Here is a 19,609-nt window from a genome sequence, read left to right on the forward strand (position 1 = left end):
GAAGGATGATGTTAGGAGACACGAGCATGTGACCATGGGGAAGTGCCAAATCAAACCATGGGCATTGCATGGAAATCTGTACAAGGAAAAGCTGCAGGAGAAGCACGGAGCATCTCAGATTCAGTGCTTACAGAGGAGTCTGGATTATCACACAGGACCATGCAATCCCCAGCCTTCTGCATATTTTTTCTCTGGGTAAAACAAAATGTAGATTCTTTTGCATAAACTCAAACTGTTGTATTATATGGTACAGTACAGAAAGTGCAAAGTATCACCCATCAGACCAGTTTTGCATCTGATGTGGTCAGACACGGCTCATGCTTCTCATGCAGGACAACCACTCTGACCTGAGACCCCTCCTTGCTGCTCAGGCCTGACTCTCAAGAGACCACTGGGTTGGGTTTTGATTAAAAAAAAAAAAAGGAAAAAGCACGTGGGGAAAGAGAGATGAAGAATCTCCAAACTCTGTAAGTTACTCCATGCTTTACCACAGGTTTGGTCACTAGTCCTTGCTCACTCTGAGAACTTGCAGAGAAGCAGCATTCCACAGTCCCAGTGCAGCGCAGCGTCCTCCTCCTGCACGAGGGTGATGGCACACACCTCACTCTGTCCCACTCATGACACTCACTTCACTCCATTCCCATCCATGGCACACACCCTGCTTGTCCCTGCTGCCAGGGCATCACGGGCACATGAAGACATCTCAGGATTCAGGACTGGAAAGCCTCCAGCTGGCCGGTCACACATGGTCATGTATGGATTTCCAGCTCTTCTTACAGCCCAGCAGCGAACAGACCCCACTGCATTCCCATCCCTTTTTTTTTTTCTCAATGCCAAGAGGTACAGAAAATAAATTCCAGGATGGCCCTTGTATTGCTTGACGCACAGCTGCTGCAGCGTGGGCTTCCAGGTGCACACAGACAGCCTTGGAAACCCAGACCAACCCACTGTCTCAAGAGAGGACATTTCAGAGCCAGTTTCTGAGGTAAATCTACTGTTTTTAAAAGTCACTGAATTCTGTACACTTTGTTTTTAATATATACTTCTACACTGAGTGTGTTCTCCAGTGCCAACACTCAGACCTGCCGTCTCCTCCTGCTGTAGGACTGCAAGCTCGGGAAGTGTTTCTGCATGGATGGGGTGTGTGCACACCTATGCACATACACACACACGTATGTACAGCACCAGGCCCAGGCCCCACACGTGTTTCCTTCCACAGAGGCTCCCCAGCAGGGCTCTGACCCCTGCCCCCCCAGCGAGGCTCGCCCTGCTCCCAGCGTCCGGGCACCGCAGTCCCCGCGCCCCGGCCCTACATGGTGCCCGATTTATCTGCCGAGCTGCTGGGGAAGAGCTTCTCGGTGGGGGTGACGGCGGGGCTGCCCACGCCCGAGCTGCTGCTGCTGCTGGAGCGGTGCTGCACCACGGGCCGCACCGGCCGCATGGGCGGCGGCCGCAGCTGCGCCCCGGCCAGCCGGGCCGACAGCGCCGGCTTGAAGGTGGTCATCATCTCGGAGGTGGAGCTGCTGCTGCGCCGCATGGCCGCCTCGGGGTCCCGGATCAGGATGGTGTGCAGCGGGCTGGCCGGCTCCGAGTTGGCGGCGCCCAGCGGGGGGGTCTTCATGGGCTCCAGCGTGTCCAGCACCACGTCGGGCGCCTGCTTGGCCGTGTTCTGCCTCTCCAGCTCCCGCAGCTCGTTCAGCGCCGTGCTCATGGTCTTCTCGATGTCCTGCAAGGCCAAAGCCACATCAGCGCTGTGCCACGGCACCACCTGCTCCCCTGCACTCCACCCCACCATCCTGGCATGCGTGTCTGTAGAGGGGGTCTCTGATCTGAGAGCTCCCAGGGAAAATAGCAGCTTTGGGAGAAGGTGTGAAGCCCAAACTGGGAGCACTAAGGTGCCCTGTGCTCCCCAGGTCAGCAGGAGCTTAGTCACCAGCTCCAAAGGGCATGAATCCTGAGCACCAGGAGTGATGGGTGAACACCAGCCTGCTCACACAGCTCCCCCACAGCACTGAGGCTGGCTTTGCCTCACAACAGAGGCCCTGCAGCCTCCACTGGATGTATGGGGCCTCTGCTGCCCCGTGCCCACAGGACAATGGCACGTGGCAGGGACAGACACAGGGATGTTTATGGAGTGAGCAGCACAACAGCTGCTTGCCATGGATATATGAGAGGCAGCAACAAGGCCTGAGGCAGCCAAGGAGACGTTGGCTCCAGCCCCTCAGTGCCCGCCCACCTCCAGGCTCCACAGTCTGTCCACAGGGATCCCCCAGAAGGTGAACCCAGTGCAACCAGAAGTGCCCATGCACAGGGAACTAGCTACTGCCTATGGCTACAGTGCTGGGGCCTCCTGTACAAATGGAGAGGTCCTAGTTTGCCTTTGCTTAAATCCACCTTAACTTAATTAAGGCCACTCAGCAAGACCATTGGAAAAGCAATTTAAGGCACCAGAGTCAATTGTTTGAAAAGTCACTCTAGTTAATGTTGTCCTGGTGTAGACAAGTCCTTATTTTATAATATCTACAAAATGCTCAGTGAGCCTCAGGTAACATTCAAAGGATTAGCTGAAGGGAAATAACTATCAAATTAGCTCCAATTCATTCTCTTAAGCTCCTAAAATGATGAGCGAAAATACTCTCCCAGGAAGCCTCATGACTCCCAAGCCCAGCAGCTCCACAAAACTCAAGGTGAAAATTAACATCATCTGGGTGAGTATTTTTTCCAAGAACAACCCAACAGAGCTGGGTGTGCAGCAGCACTGTGACCGTGTCTGAGGTGAAGGGGCTCCAGGCCCTCCCCAGTGAGCTCCTGCAGCCTCTTGGTGCCCTCCCAGCCCTCTCACCTCAGCAAGAGCTTCTGCTTCCAGGGATTTCTGATCTCCAAGGCTGCTGTGCCGGGTGGACCCACAGGTGGATCTCAGAGGGTGGCTGTCAGCCAGGGCCTTCCTGTCTGGGAAATTGATGCTGCCCGCGCTGCCGAACGTGGCCATCCTGCGCTTCTCAGGGCTCTCGATCCTGCCCCTGTTGAGGGGGATCTTGTGGGGGCTGCTGGGGCAGGCTGCTGCTCGGGGAGGGGTGTCAATGCCGGGCCCCATCCCTCGGGGCGGGCTGTGGGTGTCCCCACCGCTGCGGCGCCGCGGGATGGCTGCACCATCAGACCTCAATCTCACCCTGCAAAGAGCCCAGCACGGCACAGGTCAGTGTCCATCAGCCCCACTGCTGCATGCTGCAAGGCAACCCCTCGCCCTGAGCGCAGCTCAGACCAAATTTGAGCCTTCCAGCTTCAGAAGACTCAGGCAGGAGGGAAAACATATATTTTAGCCAGTACCAAGAAAAGGACAGCATCAAATCATAAGGGTGGTTTGGGTTGGAAGGGAACTCAAAGGTCATCTTGTTTTGACCCCCTGCCATGGGCAGGGACACCTTCCACTATCCCAGGTTGCTCAGGGCCCCTGTACCCTCTGTAAATGTTAAATCCCCATTAGCAGTGCACATGAAATCCCCTCCAAGCCCCTATTACCTTGCAGTGCTTTCTAGAGCATTCCCTCCCATCCTGCCCTGCCCCACACCCTGACTGTCCACACGTGTGACAGCGACCCCCTCCATGGTGACAGGAATGTGAGTTACCTGCCCATCACTCCCCCAAAGCCATAGTCCAAGATGTGATCTGTGGGTGACTGGATGTCGTTCTTGGAGGAGGCTTTATCGTCCAGCAATGGCCCGCTGCTCGCCTCGCTGTCTGCCTTCTGGCTCAGGCTGTCAGAGAAGGCATCATCCCTAGGAAAGGACACCACAGCAGTGACAGGGCTGTGCCCCGGGCTAGCCAGGGCCCGGATGCCACGCCAAGCTGAACACCACCACGTCAGCAGCCCCACCCTTTGATAACAAGGAGCTGTGCCAGGGCCACCACGTCCCTGGGAACTTGGAAACAGTGCACATCTGCCTTCCCATCCCCTGTGATGTGGCTGCCACTGTAATGGCTCCAGATACAGTACTTGTAGGAGAAGCAGCACCTACAAAGGGCCCTGGGATCTGCCCACGGGCCGGGTGAGCACTGAACAACCCAGGCCAATGCTCACAGGGACAAGGCCAGTGGTAAGCCTGGGTCACACCACATTCGGGAGTCAATGAGAAATGGGGCCCAGGTACACTGAGGTACAATGTTTAGTACTGGTCTTTATCAGCCCAAATGAGAAACAAGTGGAGCCAAACAATACACAGAGAGGGAGAAGTGAACAGGCACAGATTTCTCACCAAAGTCATTAAACAAACTGCAAAACTGACTGATTATTTTAGGTGACTGAAGTGGACCTTGTGCAAGCACATGATTGTAACAACCCTCACTTTACTCACATGTCTTGCACCACGATGTACTGGTGGGGAATGAGCCCATCCACCCCGTTGTGTCTCCCTTCCCACCAGTCTTCTGACGCCCGGTGGTACAGCAGGAGTGAGGCCCCTTTCTTGAAGGAGAGCTCCCGTGGAGATCGCCCAATGTAGTCAAACTTGGCTATGGCTTCAATCTGCTCCACCTCTGCACAGGAGAGAGGCACAGCGAGAGCAGCTCAGTTTGGCCCTAAAGGGAGGCTGAACCCCAGAGAGCCCCTCACCAGAACAACAGAACAGTGCTGCTGTGGCCCAGCACCCCCAGAGCAGCTCACACTGAGCACAAGCCTTCTTGTTTTCAGACTCATCAATTCCTATTGCTGTTCCAGGCGCTCTGGGACCTCTCTCAGACTCACAAACCACTGGCAATTACAAACAGCTACAAAGCAGATGGGGAGCAGCAGGAATCTCCCTCTGTGCATATGGCACCCTCACCCACATTGGTTACAGAAACCCATTATCCTCCAGCCTGCGATTTTGTCAAGCCATGTCAGATGCTGTGATCAAACCCCACTTACCTTCTCCTCCCTTCCTCATCCTGGAGACAGTTTGTTCTGAATTATTGATGAGCAACTAATGCCCCTTTGGGGATCCCCATGGAAATAATGATACCAGTCCAGCCAGGCAGCTGCTCTGCACCCCACCATCTGCAGCACTCTGCCTCATTGTTTCCCCACTTTTCCTAATGTGAGCTCTACTAAACACCCATGACTCACAAACTGGGAGCTCAGGGCCTGAAATACAGGAGGGCTGAGCCAGAACTTCACTTTGGAAGGTCATGAGCACACCAGGGTCCTCTAAGCCTCTGGGCAAGGATGTCACAGCAGGAGCTGCTGGAGCACCCAACAGCACTGAGGAACCTGTGAAAGAGCCTGGCTCGCATGTAGATCCGTTTCCAGCTGGGGAATCCTAAAGAAACAACTGCAAAGCAGCAAGAGTGTCTCTCTCCTCATTAACCAGAGTGACCCTCACTGTGCCTTGCTTGGGTGGCAGAACAGCTGCCGCTCCCCAGCCACCCCTGCCATTGTTAGAGCGTTAGCATGCCTTGATTATCTGAGACAGTGGATCATTTCAATCCCCACCTGGAGACTGGCAGACAGAAAATGACAGCAAAATAGGGCAAGCCCCCCCAGTTCCTCCAGATCTGCCTCATTCTCATTAAACACTGAAACTTGCTGTGCCCCATTACTGACTGTGGGCTCAGCAGCCATCAGTGTGTGACCCGACACTGCTCAGGAACCAAACCCATGTAGAGGAGGGGACACCAAAGGAGGACAAAGGATGCTGCATCGGACCCTTGCCCCATTCCAGTCCTACCTGGGACAGGCCAGGCCACTTCAGCAGATTCATCTTCCCCACCTTAAGCAACCCCCACATGAGGGCAGAGTGTCTGGGAGCACCACAGGAGGAGATAGTTCTGGAGGGGACAGAGCCAGGAGGGCTCCCACAGCCCTGACACAACGCTGGGCTACCAGCAGGGAGTGTATGCAAGGCAAGCAGGAGAGGGAATATGTAAATCCTCAAAATACAGCTGCTCATCTGCTCCACACTTGGCACCACAGCTAATCACTCGGAAATCCCAATTGGAGCCATTAACGTGCCCACCCAAGTGTGAAATTGGCTGCACAGCAGGTCCCTTGCCTCCCTTTGCCAGGCCTGTCGGCTCCTGCCTGGAGCTGAGAGCAGGCCTGGAGCCGCCCAGCCCTACGTGCCCTTCCCTGTGCCTAGAGCTGCCTGGCCCACCGTGCCCTTCCTTGTGCCCTTCCCTATGCCCAGAGCCACCTGGCCTCGTGTGCCCCCCCTGTGCCATTCCTGCTCCCGTGGCCCCACTTGCCAGGTGAGCCCTCCCTCCTCCCCGCAGCCTCTCAGGGCAGATGTGCTCTGCCGAGGCAGGACACAGCCAGGGTGGCAGCAGCTGTCGGAAGCAGAAGGTGCTCAGCCCTCCCAGCACAGCAAGCCCTGCCATGGCTCCCCACCCAGGGCAGTGCCAGCGGCGTTCCCCAAACCGCCTGCTCGCGGCTGGAGCTGCTGGCGCGTGGGGAGCACAGAGCCGCCTCCTGCTGAGCCCAGCCCTGCCAGCAGCCAGCCTCAGCCCGCAGTGCTCGCTGCTCTCCTGCAGGCACAGCAGTGCTGGCACGCACCCAGCCCCGGCTCAGTCCTGCTCACCATCGTCACTGGTGTGCGGCTCTGTCCCGTTGTCGTGGTCCACCTCATCGATGGTGCCCGGCTCGCTGTGCGGGCTGTCACTGCAGAGGAACACAGCTGGCTGTCACACAGCAAATGACACTGCTCCCAGCGCACTCAGCACCCCTCATGCTGCCCAGGGAGGGGGCGGAGTGCCCATCTCTGCAGGCGTACAAGAACAACTGGATGTGTCTGGGCGACAAGGTGGTGTTTGGTCAAAGGCTGGACTCAGTCTTGGAGGTCTTTGCCAACCTAACTAATTCTGTGATTTGTGATTCTCTGATTTCAAACCACAGCAGACCCCTGAACTTGCTGAGAACAGCAGACACTCACACCACAATCACCAGGCCCAGAATGTCGTGTTCTGTTGGCTCTTGTGTCTTTAGCAGAGTTTGGCAAAACTAACTCAAAGTGACACCAAGTTAAATGCCCCATTCCCTAATTCACAGTGAGCTTCAGCTTTAGCTCCTCTGCTGCACCAGGAAGGATGGTGGCAGCTGACTAGTATAAGGCATGGTGAGATCTCAGAAATGTATGAAACTTGTAGAAAATCTGTTCAAGTGTGTTACTGATCATGGTTTGCTAAACCCAGACCTGAATGTTGGGTTAGAATTCCAGCAACAAAGGGAACTGGAAGGTTTGGGTTAACCACAGGCCAAGGGATTTCATCCAACCAGCAAATTATGATTGAACTATGGGTCTTTACTCAAAATTTCCAGCCTAGGAGGAATTTGGATAGAATTTACCTAAAATTCTGTTTTGCTGAACACACTTCTGTGGATCTGCAGCTCAAAAAAATCTTCATCAGTATTAGTATTTGCCCTGGAAAAAGTTTCTTCTGATGTTTCTTACTGAGGTTTAAAATACTGAGTCAGCACAATAAAATGAAATACCTGGTGGAACTGCCTGTTTTGACTGGTAAGACTAAATCAAATGGTCCAGTGTGCAAGAGCCTCTTGGCCTGATGAAGGTGTTTGTACCCAGGAACCCTGCAGAGAGCTCACCAGTACTCCTCCCCTCCGGTCATGCACTTCTCATAGACAGGCCCCTCCAGCTCTCGGTGGCTGGGGAAGATGCCCTCGTGGTGAATGATGATGGTTTTGATGACCTCATTGACATGGGCCTGGCAGGACACCGGATCCTGCCCGTCAGGAATGTGCATCAGCGTGGGCCCGAAGCAGATGGCCAGGTTGTAGGGATCCATCATGTTCTCATCGCTGTACTGTGACAAGCTGCAAGCACACAGTGAGGAGCTGCTGTGCCACGGTCCTGCTCGCGGGGACACCTCCCAGCCCCGCACGTACCGGCACTGGCACCGAGCTGTCCCCTCTGCCCCGGCACCGACCTGTCCCCTCCCCGGGCACACAGCAACTCTGAGCTGTCCCCTCCCCGGGCACACACTGGTACCGAGCTGTCCCCTCCCCAGGCACACAGCAGCTCTGAGCTGTCCCCTCTGCCCCAGCACCGAGTTGTCCCCTCTGCCCCGGCACCGAGCTGTCCCCTCTGCCCCGGCACCAACCTGTCCCCTCCCCGGGCACACACTGGCACCAAGCTGTCCCCTCCCCGGGCACACAGCAGCTCTGAGCTGTCCCCTCCCCGGGCACACAGCCACGGCCAGCAGGGCCAGGAAGAACCCAAGCACAACCCCCCATGGCAACACCAGAAGGAACTCGTGCACCAAAGACAGGGAAGCCCTGGCAAAAGGGACAGCAAGGAGGAACTTGGTGGAGCAGGAAAACAGACTCACTGGTTAAGGAAAGCAAAGAGGTATCTCATGACCACGATGACAGCCCGAGGCAGAGTGACAATGATCTGCTGGATCTGGTGCACTCTCTCTGCAGGGTTCTCAATTTCTGGAACACACGGATAGAAAGCACATCCTTAAAAAGCTTTTCAGGACCAGACAGCTCAGCACCAGAGGGACTTGTTCCAGATCTAGTGGCCCAGTAAGTGAGGAATACAAAAGCCTGTCTCCAGAGGTCATCCATCAGTCCGGTACTAAGGTGCAGGAAGGGAATGGGTGACACTGCTCCTCCAGCAGGGAATTCGTATATTCAGACAAGTACGAACAGCAAATAAAGACATTTCTGTGGGTTTGATTTTAAAATAAATGTTTATGCATTATTCATTTCATTCCTCAACAACTCCTCTGTTCCTCAAAAGCCTGAGTCAATGTACCACTGAAAACAGAGCACTGCTTGATTTTCTAGGGCAGATTTTTAAATGAGGTTTTTATTCAGGTTACCCTTCTGGGTTATGCACTGGATCCTTCTGAGCCCTTCCGCTCCTGTCTGCTGCTGCTCCGAATAGGAATTAGAAACTCCCAGGAAACAGGTTAGCTGAACCAGTGCTGAGTCAGTGCTTTCAGATTCACTGCTCTCCACTCCACAGGGCTGCAGAGCCCGGAGCTGCCATCAGACACCTGTTCCCTCCCAAGAGAAGGGGTGACTCAGGGCTGTCCTGCCCCAAGCTACCCCTGTGTTCTGTAGAGAGTTAATCCTGTGGCTGCTGTTTCACAGGAAGCAGAGGACAAGCACCAGAGCTTTTTTGGAGCAGGCAGATCACACAGAAGTGCTTGTTCTGGCTCAAACTATGCCATTTGCTAATCACAATAAAGTTCACTGACAACATGTAGTTAGGCTGCCATTTAATCAAAATTCTGAGCAAAATCTGGCCTCAATACCAAGATGGAAAGCTTTGTAGTATTTCACGTGGGGAATTTTTCCATTTGATTTATCCCATTATTGCCTGCTGGGTTCTCTACTTCTTCAGTCTGGTTTTACAAAAGAGGGTATTTCTTAAAAAAACCCAACTAAATACAAACTGGATAAAACCCTATGTCAATAGACATCTGTTCTGACACCCAGAGAAACAAACTCTCAAAACACTTGCCTTTCTCCCAGAGCAAAATGTTTCAAATGGGCATATGGAATTAACAAGGTACCAACCACCAGTGCACACACAAGGACAGCCCCACGTGCACTCTGCAAAGTGCCTTTTGACCTGTCTATTGCCCTTGTGCCTTTGAGGAGCTTCCACATAACCCCCAGCCCTGCAAGAGCAAAAGGAAAAGTTCTTCACCCTGCTTAGGCTGGGACACCCATTTAGTGCTTCTCTTGTCCCACCCAGTTCCCCACAAAGAGCTGTCACATGTACTTACTTATAGTAGATACCAAATCTTGAAACCTTTCCTTAGGAAAGAGGGGGTTTTCCAGTCCTCGGAAATACAGCTTCAAGACTCCAGCCACTGAGTTAATGTCTCGTTCGTTCTGGTCATCAGCAAGGGGGTCTTCACCTGTCCACAGAAAAGGTTTTATATCCAGCATCACCATCAAGCTGGACCGGCACAAGTGGTTTTCCTCATTTAGTGGAACATTCAAATTTTCCAGTGTTAGAAACCCTCCTCGTGTGCAATGGCAATGCTGATGTTTCCTGAAAACCAGTTTTACTGGGGAATTTCAAACCTTTCTTGAGGACAAAGATGATATTGGTTGTTTCTCCTTCACTGTTTCCAGCTCAGTGCATTCCTTCCATTTACAGCACCAACCCAGAAAGCTGAGGATGTCTGAACGACACAGAGTGAGAGGCTGAGAGGACAGGCTTGGCTGGAGGATACAATTACACCTCTGGAATGGACCCAACGGCTCTGGATAGCTTTCTACTGACTTAAATCTGTGAAAGGCTTTCAGTGCCGCTGAGATTTGGATACTAATTCATCTTAAATTGGATGTGCAAATCCTCCAGCCTTTGACAATCCTAACACTGCCTTATCCATCGGCCCATCCACCTTCATCCTGATCCTTCCAATGCTGCTCAAGGATTAAGGGTCACTATATTCCCAGCAGGACTGTCCCTGTCACAGCTCCCTCCACTCAGGACAGCAGGACTGCTTTCCCTTTCTCACTGGCCTGGCATCCTGAGTGTGATCTTCTCAGCAGATTCACTGGCACCTCCACAGCCAGACTGGCACCAGTCACAGGGAATGCTGTGCCTCCCTTGGCAAATTGCTGCAGGAAGGATGAACCAGAGTCCCCAACAAACTCCCTTATGTCTCTTGTGTTTTTAATGACTGTGGAAAAGACCTCTGCACGTACCCCTACTTCTCGTACTCCTTCCCTGGGTAACTGTTCACTACTGCCAGAGACACAACACTGGGAAACCCAGAAGGGATAAAACCTGCTCATGTCTCATAGCACAAAGGGCTTTAACACAGGCTTTGCAGCCTGGCTAATGCACCCAGCACCTCCCACAAGGATCCTGCTCAGGCAGGGCATCCTTGCTGTACCTGCACACCCCAGCTACACACCTCTCTCAAACGAGTTCTTGATGTCGTTGACTTCCACCTGGGAGCCAGGCACTCTGAAGATGCCCTGTTGCTGGAGGCCTGGAAGAGAACAATGCTTTAGGAGGGATTTCTGGAACTGCTGGGCAATACCTGCAGGTCAAACCAGCAGAACCCAGGAGTCGATGCACCAGACAGGCTTGGACCAAGCAGGGACAGCCTGCTGCACCTCACTTCTGCTCATGTTCTCCAACCACGGCCCCCAGATCAAGGTGCTGAAAGGGTGAGGGCTAATAAAACCTCACTACTGCCCAGTCAGCCAATGCCATGGAATTCTAAGCCACGGAGAACGGAGTGCAGGCAGCCCTGGGAGTCCCTGCAGGCTCTCACTGCTCACTCAGGTACTTTCTCCTTGGCAGGCTGCTGGGGCTGTGCTGAGCCAACTTACCATACAGATTGATGTAGCGGATGCAGCTTTCTACAACAAGTGGAATGGCCTGTCCTGAATCCTTCAGGAAAGGAAAGGAAAAGAGAAAAATTACTGGTTTATTGCTAACAAAGCATGGGAAATGCATTAAAGACTGCAAAACCAGAGATTTGAAAATTAAAGCTGTGGAGTTTAGTAAGAGGACAGGCAGGAAAGGAGGTGTTACAAACATGGAGCCATCAAAGAGCGCTGAGGATACCGTGTACAGCCAAAAATGCCCAGGAAAGCTGTCACTAAGGTGTGTGAAACATTGCTGCTCCCTGTCTGGCTCAGACAGGAGACTGCCACGAGGCATCACAGCTATTCCACCCCCAAGGTGGAATGCTGAGCTGAAATAAAACTTGTGCTATACCTGGCTGATGGAATAAGCTTCCCACAACACAGCTTACAACAATATTTCCACCAAAGGAAAGAACCATTGTCAGCAGGTGCTAAAAAACCCAACAAACACCACTGGGAATGGAACCAAGTGCCTGAGTCTGAACCAGTGGTGAATTCTGGCTTCCCCCCAGGCCCCTTGTGGCAGAAGCTCAAGGGGACCGTGGGCCATGTCTGACAGCCCAAGGGGACACATTTCTCTTTGGGTTTTTCCAGCAGAGCACAGTGGCATCTCTGGGCAATTCCCTCTGTCTCGCAGATGGGAATCTGGGGTCTCCAGTAAGTACCTGATTCCTTGTTCGTGCATTCCTCCTTCCTCTGAGCACAAAAAAAGCAGCAGAGTGGAAAAAAGAGAACAGATTAAGCAGGGATAAGTTCAGTTAGAGGTAAGCATCTCCTTCGGAGGCCGTGAATGCTCAAATGCAATGGCAGCTTAGCAAGGGCCAACACAGGCCTTTGGGATTCCCACCCTCCCTCCCAAACCCCTTTGGCACACTGCATCCCAGCCTCAGTGACCTGCAGGGACAGCCTCTGGGATTTCCTCCCTGCCTGAACCTGTGGCCTTCCCAGGAGCCCGAGGACAGGGACAGAGCTTGCCTGGGGCACTGGGCAGCCATGGGGGCACTGGTGACCAGGGGACATCTGGGCAGCTGCCAATGGCCCAGCTGCCTGTGAGGCTGTACACCCCAAGGGCAGGCAGCCGTCCCCCAAAGGGTCTCTGCTAGCACGGGACAGTCCTGCTCAGATGGATTTCTAGAGCAGGTAATTCCTCCTTCTCAGTGCTGAACAGGCTGGGATTTAATGAGCATTACTTTTTTAAAAAGCAGTTTAAGTCAGGAGTAATCACAAATCCTAACGGGATTACAGGCTTTGCCAGTGGGGTCAGCACTCCCCGTGCTGGTGCCGTGTACAGACACTGCCCTCGGGCTTAGGGCTGAGCTTGAGGCAATAAACCCCAGCCAGATGACGCCTATTAGTCACCTAATCCAACAGTTTGTCTTTACAGCTCCCCAAGTGTTTTCCCTGAAGCTTTCTCCAGAGCAGGATTACAGGACACGACTCTCAGCAGCTGGCAGGGGGTGAGCCAGCTGGGCTGGCTGTTACTGATGTCTTTGTGTGTAAGGCTGAGGGTCACCTGTCTGCCCTCCAACATGGACACCCCTACAACAGGATTTCTACCCCAGACTGACAGTCCTTGAAAGTGGGAAACACTTCTGGGGTCATTTTATCTTCCTTCTGAGCCACAAGGATGGATGACCACCAAAAAGAGGAAGGGGGTGTGTCTGCTGCTCCTTTGAGGGCTGGGCAGAGCTTGTGCAATCTTTCCCCCCAGGATGGGTAGAAGCAGCAGGACAATGAGGACACTCAGGCAGGACTGCCTCATGGTGCACATGGCCAGCAGCCATGGGTGGGGTCTGGAGCACACAGCTGATGGGACAGGAACACCAGGAATGCATCAGGGCAGCTATGGAGAGAAATCATCACCGAGGCAAAGCCGTGCTGGCCACGCCAGCTGGGTGCAGATGGGCCAGAGGGACCCCTGAGGATGGCAAGCAGCCAGGACAGGAAAGCCACCATTCCATTCCCAGCGTTCACAGACACTCCTACGGCAAGCCAGCAAGTACCTTAATGAATGTTTCCATATTGCCGTTAAAGAGTTTATGATTATAGACTGAGAGAGGCCTAGGTCTCCTCATTTTCTGTGGCTTAGGGGGAAGGCAGGGGGGCCTGGGAGAAAATGGAACAAAATAAATCAACAAAACACCAACATAAATGCAAAGACAGGGTGAGAACTCACAGGTTATAACTGAGAATAAAAAATCAAACAGAAGAGTCCCTCTGTGAGGATTTGATGTGCAGCTCCACACACCCTGCAGCCACTGACACTGGTGTGTCCCACACGGACACCACTGCAGCAGGAAACCAACAGCACTGGTGGCCAGCTGGATTTAACACCTGCCTCCCACCACCGCCAGCTCAGCACTCCCTCAGCCCGAACAGGCACCAAGAGCAGCTGAGGAGATATATCCAAAATAAATACTATATCCACAGCTACCCCAGAAAATGCTGGGGTATTCCTGTTTGCTCCTAAACAGATTTCACTCTGACACAGAAAGAGGCCAGAGTGAGGACAGTGGGAACACCTCCACAGTGCTGTATCTAACTTCTGTTTGGAACCCCAGGGATGGGGATGACCCTCCCACTGCTAGTGACCAAGAAGGCAGGGAGGCTGTGACAGGCTTCAGGGCAGTACTGAGGACACCAGAGTGCCACTTGCATTAATGCTATTCCCAGCCCAATTCCTCTGGATAATGAAGGACATACAGTGTCTAGATCTACAAAAAGGAGAAAAACACCACAAAATCCCAAAGAGATGTCTGCGCTGCCCTCTGGCCCAGGCTGTACTGATGTCTGCAGGGGAGAGAACACGACTGCAGACACACACAAAACTGAGTGCTGGGAGCCTTCGTGCAGGAGATCTCATGGAACAGACACGGACGCCACACAGAGCCCGGTGCAAAGGGGACAGTGGGGATCTGCTGGCTCCTTAATCAGATGCCTCTAATTAAGCAACTTGCCTGTACACTCCTACAGGTTCCAGCCACTCCTCTGAGGGCTAACGGGGGAGCAGAGGTGATGCTGCCTGTTGGGAGCAGCCCTGCCCCACACACTGCAGGGACTGCGCCTGCAGCCCCAGCCCTGCACACGCCCCTGGGGCCCCACAGCGCACACACCGAGGAGCAGGGCCAGCTCAGCTCCTCGGGGTGCCACTGCACAGCCCTGCTCTCTGAGCGTGGCTCTCTGTCCTGGCAGCACCTCGGTGCCCTGCTGGGTGCCCAGCCCTGGTGCTGGCAGCACAAGGAGCCTCCTTCCTGCCTGGCAAGGCAGCCCAGGCTGCACCATCTGCTTCTCCGCTTCTAACAGGGAACGGAGCTCTTGGGGCTGGTATTGTAAATTCTATTAAACACAAACAAGGTTGGAACAAGCCGACACACAGAGAGCATGTTCTAGGGAACTGTTTAGAGGCTTTGCTGGCCTGTGTCTTGCTGTCAGAACACCAGCACACTCCTAGCAAGCCACTGGAGCTCTGTGGAGATGCTCCATGGACTGGACACAGATCAAAGCCTCCTCTCTGTCACATCTGCCCCAGCCCTATCTCCTGCAGTAGAGGGATGAAGTCTGTGATAGAGGCATGCTCTGCACTCACAGGTAAAGCAGCCAGAGCTGGGAGAGGATTTCAGGGAGGTATTAAAGTCCTCAAAGGAAGAGGGATGGCAGGGAGTGAGTGGACACCTTGGTGTCATCCTGTCTGAACACAACCCCACCTCAGCTACGCTCCAGGGCATTGCACTGTGCTGACAAAGCACATCCAGGCACATCAGAGCCAGCCAGGCAGAAACCACACTGCAGCAGAACCAAGGGCTGCTTGCCATCCCCCTGAGCCCAGCAGTCCAGGCCATGCAGCTGGGAAGCAGGATGTGGGGCACAGGGACTGCCAGCACAGGGGGCTGAACCCCACCAAGCTGCACCAGCAGCAAAGCAAACCCCCCTTCCCACAGCCCCCTCCTGCCAGTGCCAGCCCTCCCCAGGAGCAAATAAGGGGAAGAAAGTGCTCACCTGGTTGTTCCACACTCAGCTCTTTCACCTGTAAGAAACACAAGTTCCCATCATCCCTCCACATCAGCCACCAGCAAAGGACTGCAGAGCCCAGCTGCACAGGAGCTCACCCCCTCACTGCTGGCTCCTACCCCCCAAGGAATGGCTTCCAGCAGAGAGAAGCTGCATTTGGGGAGGAGAGATGCCCACCTGGTGCCCCCACCATTAAAGACAGATTACAAATCCGGAGGGAGAAGATTAGAATCTTCTGGGGGAGAAGAGGGAGAGGAAGGAAGGAGGCAGAGAGTGGGAGTGAGTGGCAATCTCTGCTGCTGGAGAAGTAACCCAGCACTTCAGCACACAGTTTCAGATTCAAAGAGATTTCCCCATGTGCACTCCCAAAGAAAAGTGGGAGGAGAAATCCAAGGAAATCATGGGTTTGTGTGTCACTGGTTAGGCTGAGCAGCAGCAGCCAGGCACAGAACCCTCAGTCACTCAGGAGAACACACACAGGGGAGGCTGGCAGATGACACATAGTTTAAACCCTCTCAGGTGATGGGAGGATCCTCCCTGGACCTGACCCCAACTCACCTTCTCCCAGAGTCTGCTTCAGCAGGTCGTGTTTAGCCTGGAGCTTCGTGATGAGGTTACTGCCATTCAGATACTCCTTAAATTTCTGGAATTAAAGAACAAAGGGGTGGGTTAAGCACACAGCCCCCAGTGGATGCTCACTGCTGCCGGGGGGCTCGGGAGGCTGCAGGCTGCACCAGCTGTGCTGCAGGGCTCAGCAGGCTCTGATCACTTCTCCCTGCCCCAGCCCCTGCCCTGATGGTCTTATGAGCCTGGTCTCCTTGGAGCTGCCCCTCCTGCCTGGGAACGCAGGGAGGGACAAAGAGTTCAAAGCTGGCTTTCTTTTGTCAGGCCTCTGGGAACAGCCTAGGAAATCAAAGCAGCTTTCCCTGCACTGCCAAGGCTTCGCCTCTGTGCAAACCAACAATGGCAAGCAAGAACTCCCAGTGCTGAGCCCAGGGACTGCCAGGTGCCCCATGCAGCTGGTGACACTGTGCACAACAACTGCCATCCCCCAGCGAGGCTGTCAGACACCCAGAACACTCCAGAGCGAGGCATTACACAGGTGAGAGCACAGAGGGAGACAAGAGATGGAAAACGGAAGATGGAGAATGGGAAAGATCAAATCTCTGCAAAAACCATTAAAGTAATCCCAAGCACAATTCCAAATGAAAATTGCAATTCCCCCCAGTTTACAATAATATTACTAAGAGAAAGCAGAAGCTCTTCTAGGCATATATAATACATCACAAGATGCTGTTAACTGTAGGCTGTGACCCACACTGAAATGAGGGAGACTTCTGGTGAACTCATGGCTGCTGCCTGTATTTCAGGTACCAGAACAGAGACCTGAGCCCTGCCTGGGAGTGCAGCATGAGAGCTGCAGGGCAGGCACACACACCACAGCCCTGCTTTTGTGCCTTCCTTGGCATGTCAGTGGCTTCAGCTCATCCCTGGGCCAAGGGCAAATTTAAGCTGTAAAGGCTAGAGAGGAAGACTTGGCTCATAGTTCACAGTCCTGAAGGCCTTTATGAAGAGACCCTGGATGGTGGCCCATGGTGAGGCCATCTGGAGTCTGCACCCTGCTCTGAGCCTCTCCTACTCCACTCAGTAACTTTTGAATCTCATCTGGCTGCTCCAGTTGTTCCTTCAAAGAGAAAAACGAGGCAGGCACTGGATTGTCAGTCCCTGTGTAGTGCCCTGCTACTGAAATGCATTCCAGACCCAAATCTGACAGAAGACGAGTACTTAAAGAGACTGAATTGGTTCTTGCTCTTCACTAATGAGCTCTTAACTGGGCCTCAGCCCTGGCAATTAATGCTTCGTGTCCTGTATGCCTGAGCTGAGACTCACAGTGAAATAGAACATTTCAGTCTCCTGCTGGTTGGCTCTCCTCTTGGCAATGTTGATTTTGCTCATGTAGGTCTCTGATGCAGCTGATTTGACCGACTCAGTGGAGCGGCTGTGCTGGAAGGCATCTGAAACATCAAAATCTTCCACTGTCAGCATGTCCTGCAAGGTCTGCATCGTGGCATCCAGCGTTTTCCGTACCTATTGGAAATGGGACAGCGTGGGTTTGAGGCAGACTGGGAAAAGGACACATCTTGAGCCAAAACAACCCCTCAACAGGCAGCGCCTGAGCCCTGGGCTAGCACTGGCTGCAGTCTGTGGGCACTTCCAGCTCTGCCACAGGAGGGGCTGACACCTGAGCACACCAGGAAAGCTCCAGTGGAAGAAAGGCTCAGCAGTGCTGCCCACAGAGCCCAGCCCTTACCTCTTCATTCTCTATCTTGAGGGTGGCCAGCCGAGACTGCAGCTGGTGGTACCGCATCAGCAGCTCGGTCTGCACAGGCTGCTGGGCGCTCACCTGGCACACCTGAGACAGGAGACATTCCACAGGTCATGCACGGACCTGACACACATTTCCATACCCACACCATTCCCTCCAGCCCCCACAAGCTCCTGGCAGCCTCCAGAGAGGCTGTGTTGCCGTGTGTCCTGTGAGCAGTGCCCTGGACCCAGGCCAGCACCGAGGGTTTCTGCCATCTCCCAATTACAGCAGGTTAATCACAGCTCCCCTGCGCAGATCTGTGGGGCAGAGAGAGCCAAACCATGGGCTCCCTAATTGGGACAGACATGGAGCAAGAGGCAGCCTGAAAGGAGGAACCCTAACGAGCCCAGAGTCTCATTAGGAAGGGAAACATGAACGGCAGCGTGTGAAGGCAGCAGAGAGGGGTGAGGAGTCCGGAACAATTCCGCAGTGATGGTTTAGAGGAGAGCCAGGCCCCTGCGCAGCCCCGCAGGTGAGCACGTTACCTCATCCCCCATGTGTGGCTGGAACTCGAACTTGAGCGGCGGGCAGAAGACCTGGTTGCACATGTCCATGATGGTGTGCTTGTCGCTCCGCGCGTCCAGGTTGTCCACGGCGTTCTCGATGACGTCCAGGCCCTCGTGCCGCGACGTCTCCAGGTTGTACTCTGCAGACAGGTACGTCCTGAAGGTGCGAGCGAGGCTGGCGTGGAACCCCAGATCACAGCACTGGGAAACACAAAGGAGGCTCTGGTCACACAAACTCCCAAAGCATTTTGCAAGGCTCTCAAACACAGATGGAGCTGAACATGGCAGCGGACACCATGCCCTATGGTGTGGGCACATCCTGCTCTGTCCCTGGACAGCCGTGCCTGCCTCCCACCACGGAGCAGCTCCTCATGCTGCTGATCACTCTCATGTCTGTCTTAGGGAATATGATAAAACTTGTGAGTTAATTGCTGCCAAAATATTGTGCTTTAGACAAAAAACTGGTTTTAAACATTGTCCCCACTATAACTGAATTTGGCATGTCAAGTGTCATACCAGCACAGGGATTTGCTGCCCTGAAAGCTCCATCAGAGCTGAGCCAGTCCAACCTGTGACCAATCCCCACCTTGTCACCCAGCCCCGAGCACTGAATGCCATGTCCAGCTAGTCCTTGAATACCTCCTGGGATGGAAACTCCACCACTTCTCTGGGCAGCCCATTCCAGTGTCTGACCACCCCTTCCATGAAGAAATACTTCCTGAAATTCATATTGATAAACTCGAAGTGAAGCCCAAGAACTCAGCTGGTGCCACAAGCAGCTCTGACCCAAGAAGCCATCTCATGCTTGGTGCCAATGTGAGGTGACACTGCTCGGCTCAGATCACATCATGGCAGGGTTGTGCTGGCTTCAGCCTCTGCTAAAACCAGCAGCAGCAAAGCTACACAGCATCAATTTCCAGCCCCACTGTCCCTCCTAGCCTTTAAAACCTGTGAAAACTCATGTACAATAATGAGCAGTTTTGCAAAAACTATCAAATTGTCACAGCTCTCCATTTATCCTGCTTCTGTTTAGCCTCTAATCACATTAATGGAGAGTATGGGCAGTTATGACTGGCACAGACCTGCCTTAAAAAAATCAACAAGCAACACTAAAAAGATAAGGGGTGAATTTCCATTTGCTGCTCGGGGCAAACCCTCATTCTGTGCTGCAAGTCTCTCCCACGAGACAGTTTCAGCATGAACACCCATACGACCACTGCAGGTTGTACAGAAACCCCAGAGCTGGAACAATGCAGCCGAGGGGCTGCACACAGACGGGGCAGGGACCAGGGCCAGGACCCCTGTGCCAGCACTGGGGGAGGACCAGCACTGCTGCCCTGACCAGCTGACCCAGCCCTGTGCCCTGGGAACGGACTGTGCGCTCCCCAG

General features: G+C 53.7%; 1 protein-coding gene across 2 annotated transcripts in view; it reads right to left on the bottom strand.

Annotated features, from left to right (window-relative positions):
- Positions 1–215: 215 nt before the first annotated feature.
- Positions 216–19,609, bottom strand: part of SRGAP3 (SLIT-ROBO Rho GTPase activating protein 3) — a 69,207-nt gene continuing 49,813 nt past the window's right edge. Inside the window, exons 7-22 of one of the 2 annotated variants that reach the window (XM_030956449.1) lie at positions 18,200–18,421; positions 17,658–17,759; positions 17,237–17,434; positions 15,905–15,989; positions 15,335–15,362; positions 12,004–12,034; positions 11,300–11,360; positions 10,876–10,953; positions 9,730–9,864; positions 8,317–8,422; positions 7,574–7,801; positions 6,552–6,631; positions 4,353–4,533; positions 3,627–3,776; positions 2,843–3,170; positions 216–1,726 (exon numbers count right to left, since the gene is read on the bottom strand). In XM_030956449.1, the coding sequence (XP_030812309.1) occupies positions 1,310–1,726; positions 2,843–3,170; positions 3,627–3,776; positions 4,353–4,533; positions 6,552–6,631; positions 7,574–7,801; positions 8,317–8,422; positions 9,730–9,864; positions 10,876–10,953; positions 11,300–11,360; positions 12,004–12,034; positions 15,335–15,362; positions 15,905–15,989; positions 17,237–17,434; positions 17,658–17,759; positions 18,200–18,421 (2,430 nt within the window). In that variant the 3' untranslated portion in view covers positions 216–1,309. Of the gene's footprint in view, positions 1,727–2,842; positions 3,171–3,626; positions 3,777–4,352; positions 4,534–6,551; positions 6,632–7,573; positions 7,802–8,316; positions 8,423–9,729; positions 9,865–10,875; positions 10,954–11,299; positions 11,361–12,003; positions 12,035–13,341; positions 13,445–15,334; positions 15,363–15,904; positions 15,990–17,236; positions 17,435–17,657; positions 17,760–18,199; positions 18,422–19,609 lie in introns of both variants that reach the window. The other variant, XM_030956448.1, reaches the window with a different exon arrangement.

Source organism: Camarhynchus parvulus, chromosome 12 (assembly GCF_901933205.1).
Source record: "Camarhynchus parvulus chromosome 12, STF_HiC, whole genome shotgun sequence".
Taxonomy (NCBI): domain Eukaryota; kingdom Metazoa; phylum Chordata; class Aves; order Passeriformes; family Thraupidae; genus Camarhynchus; species Camarhynchus parvulus.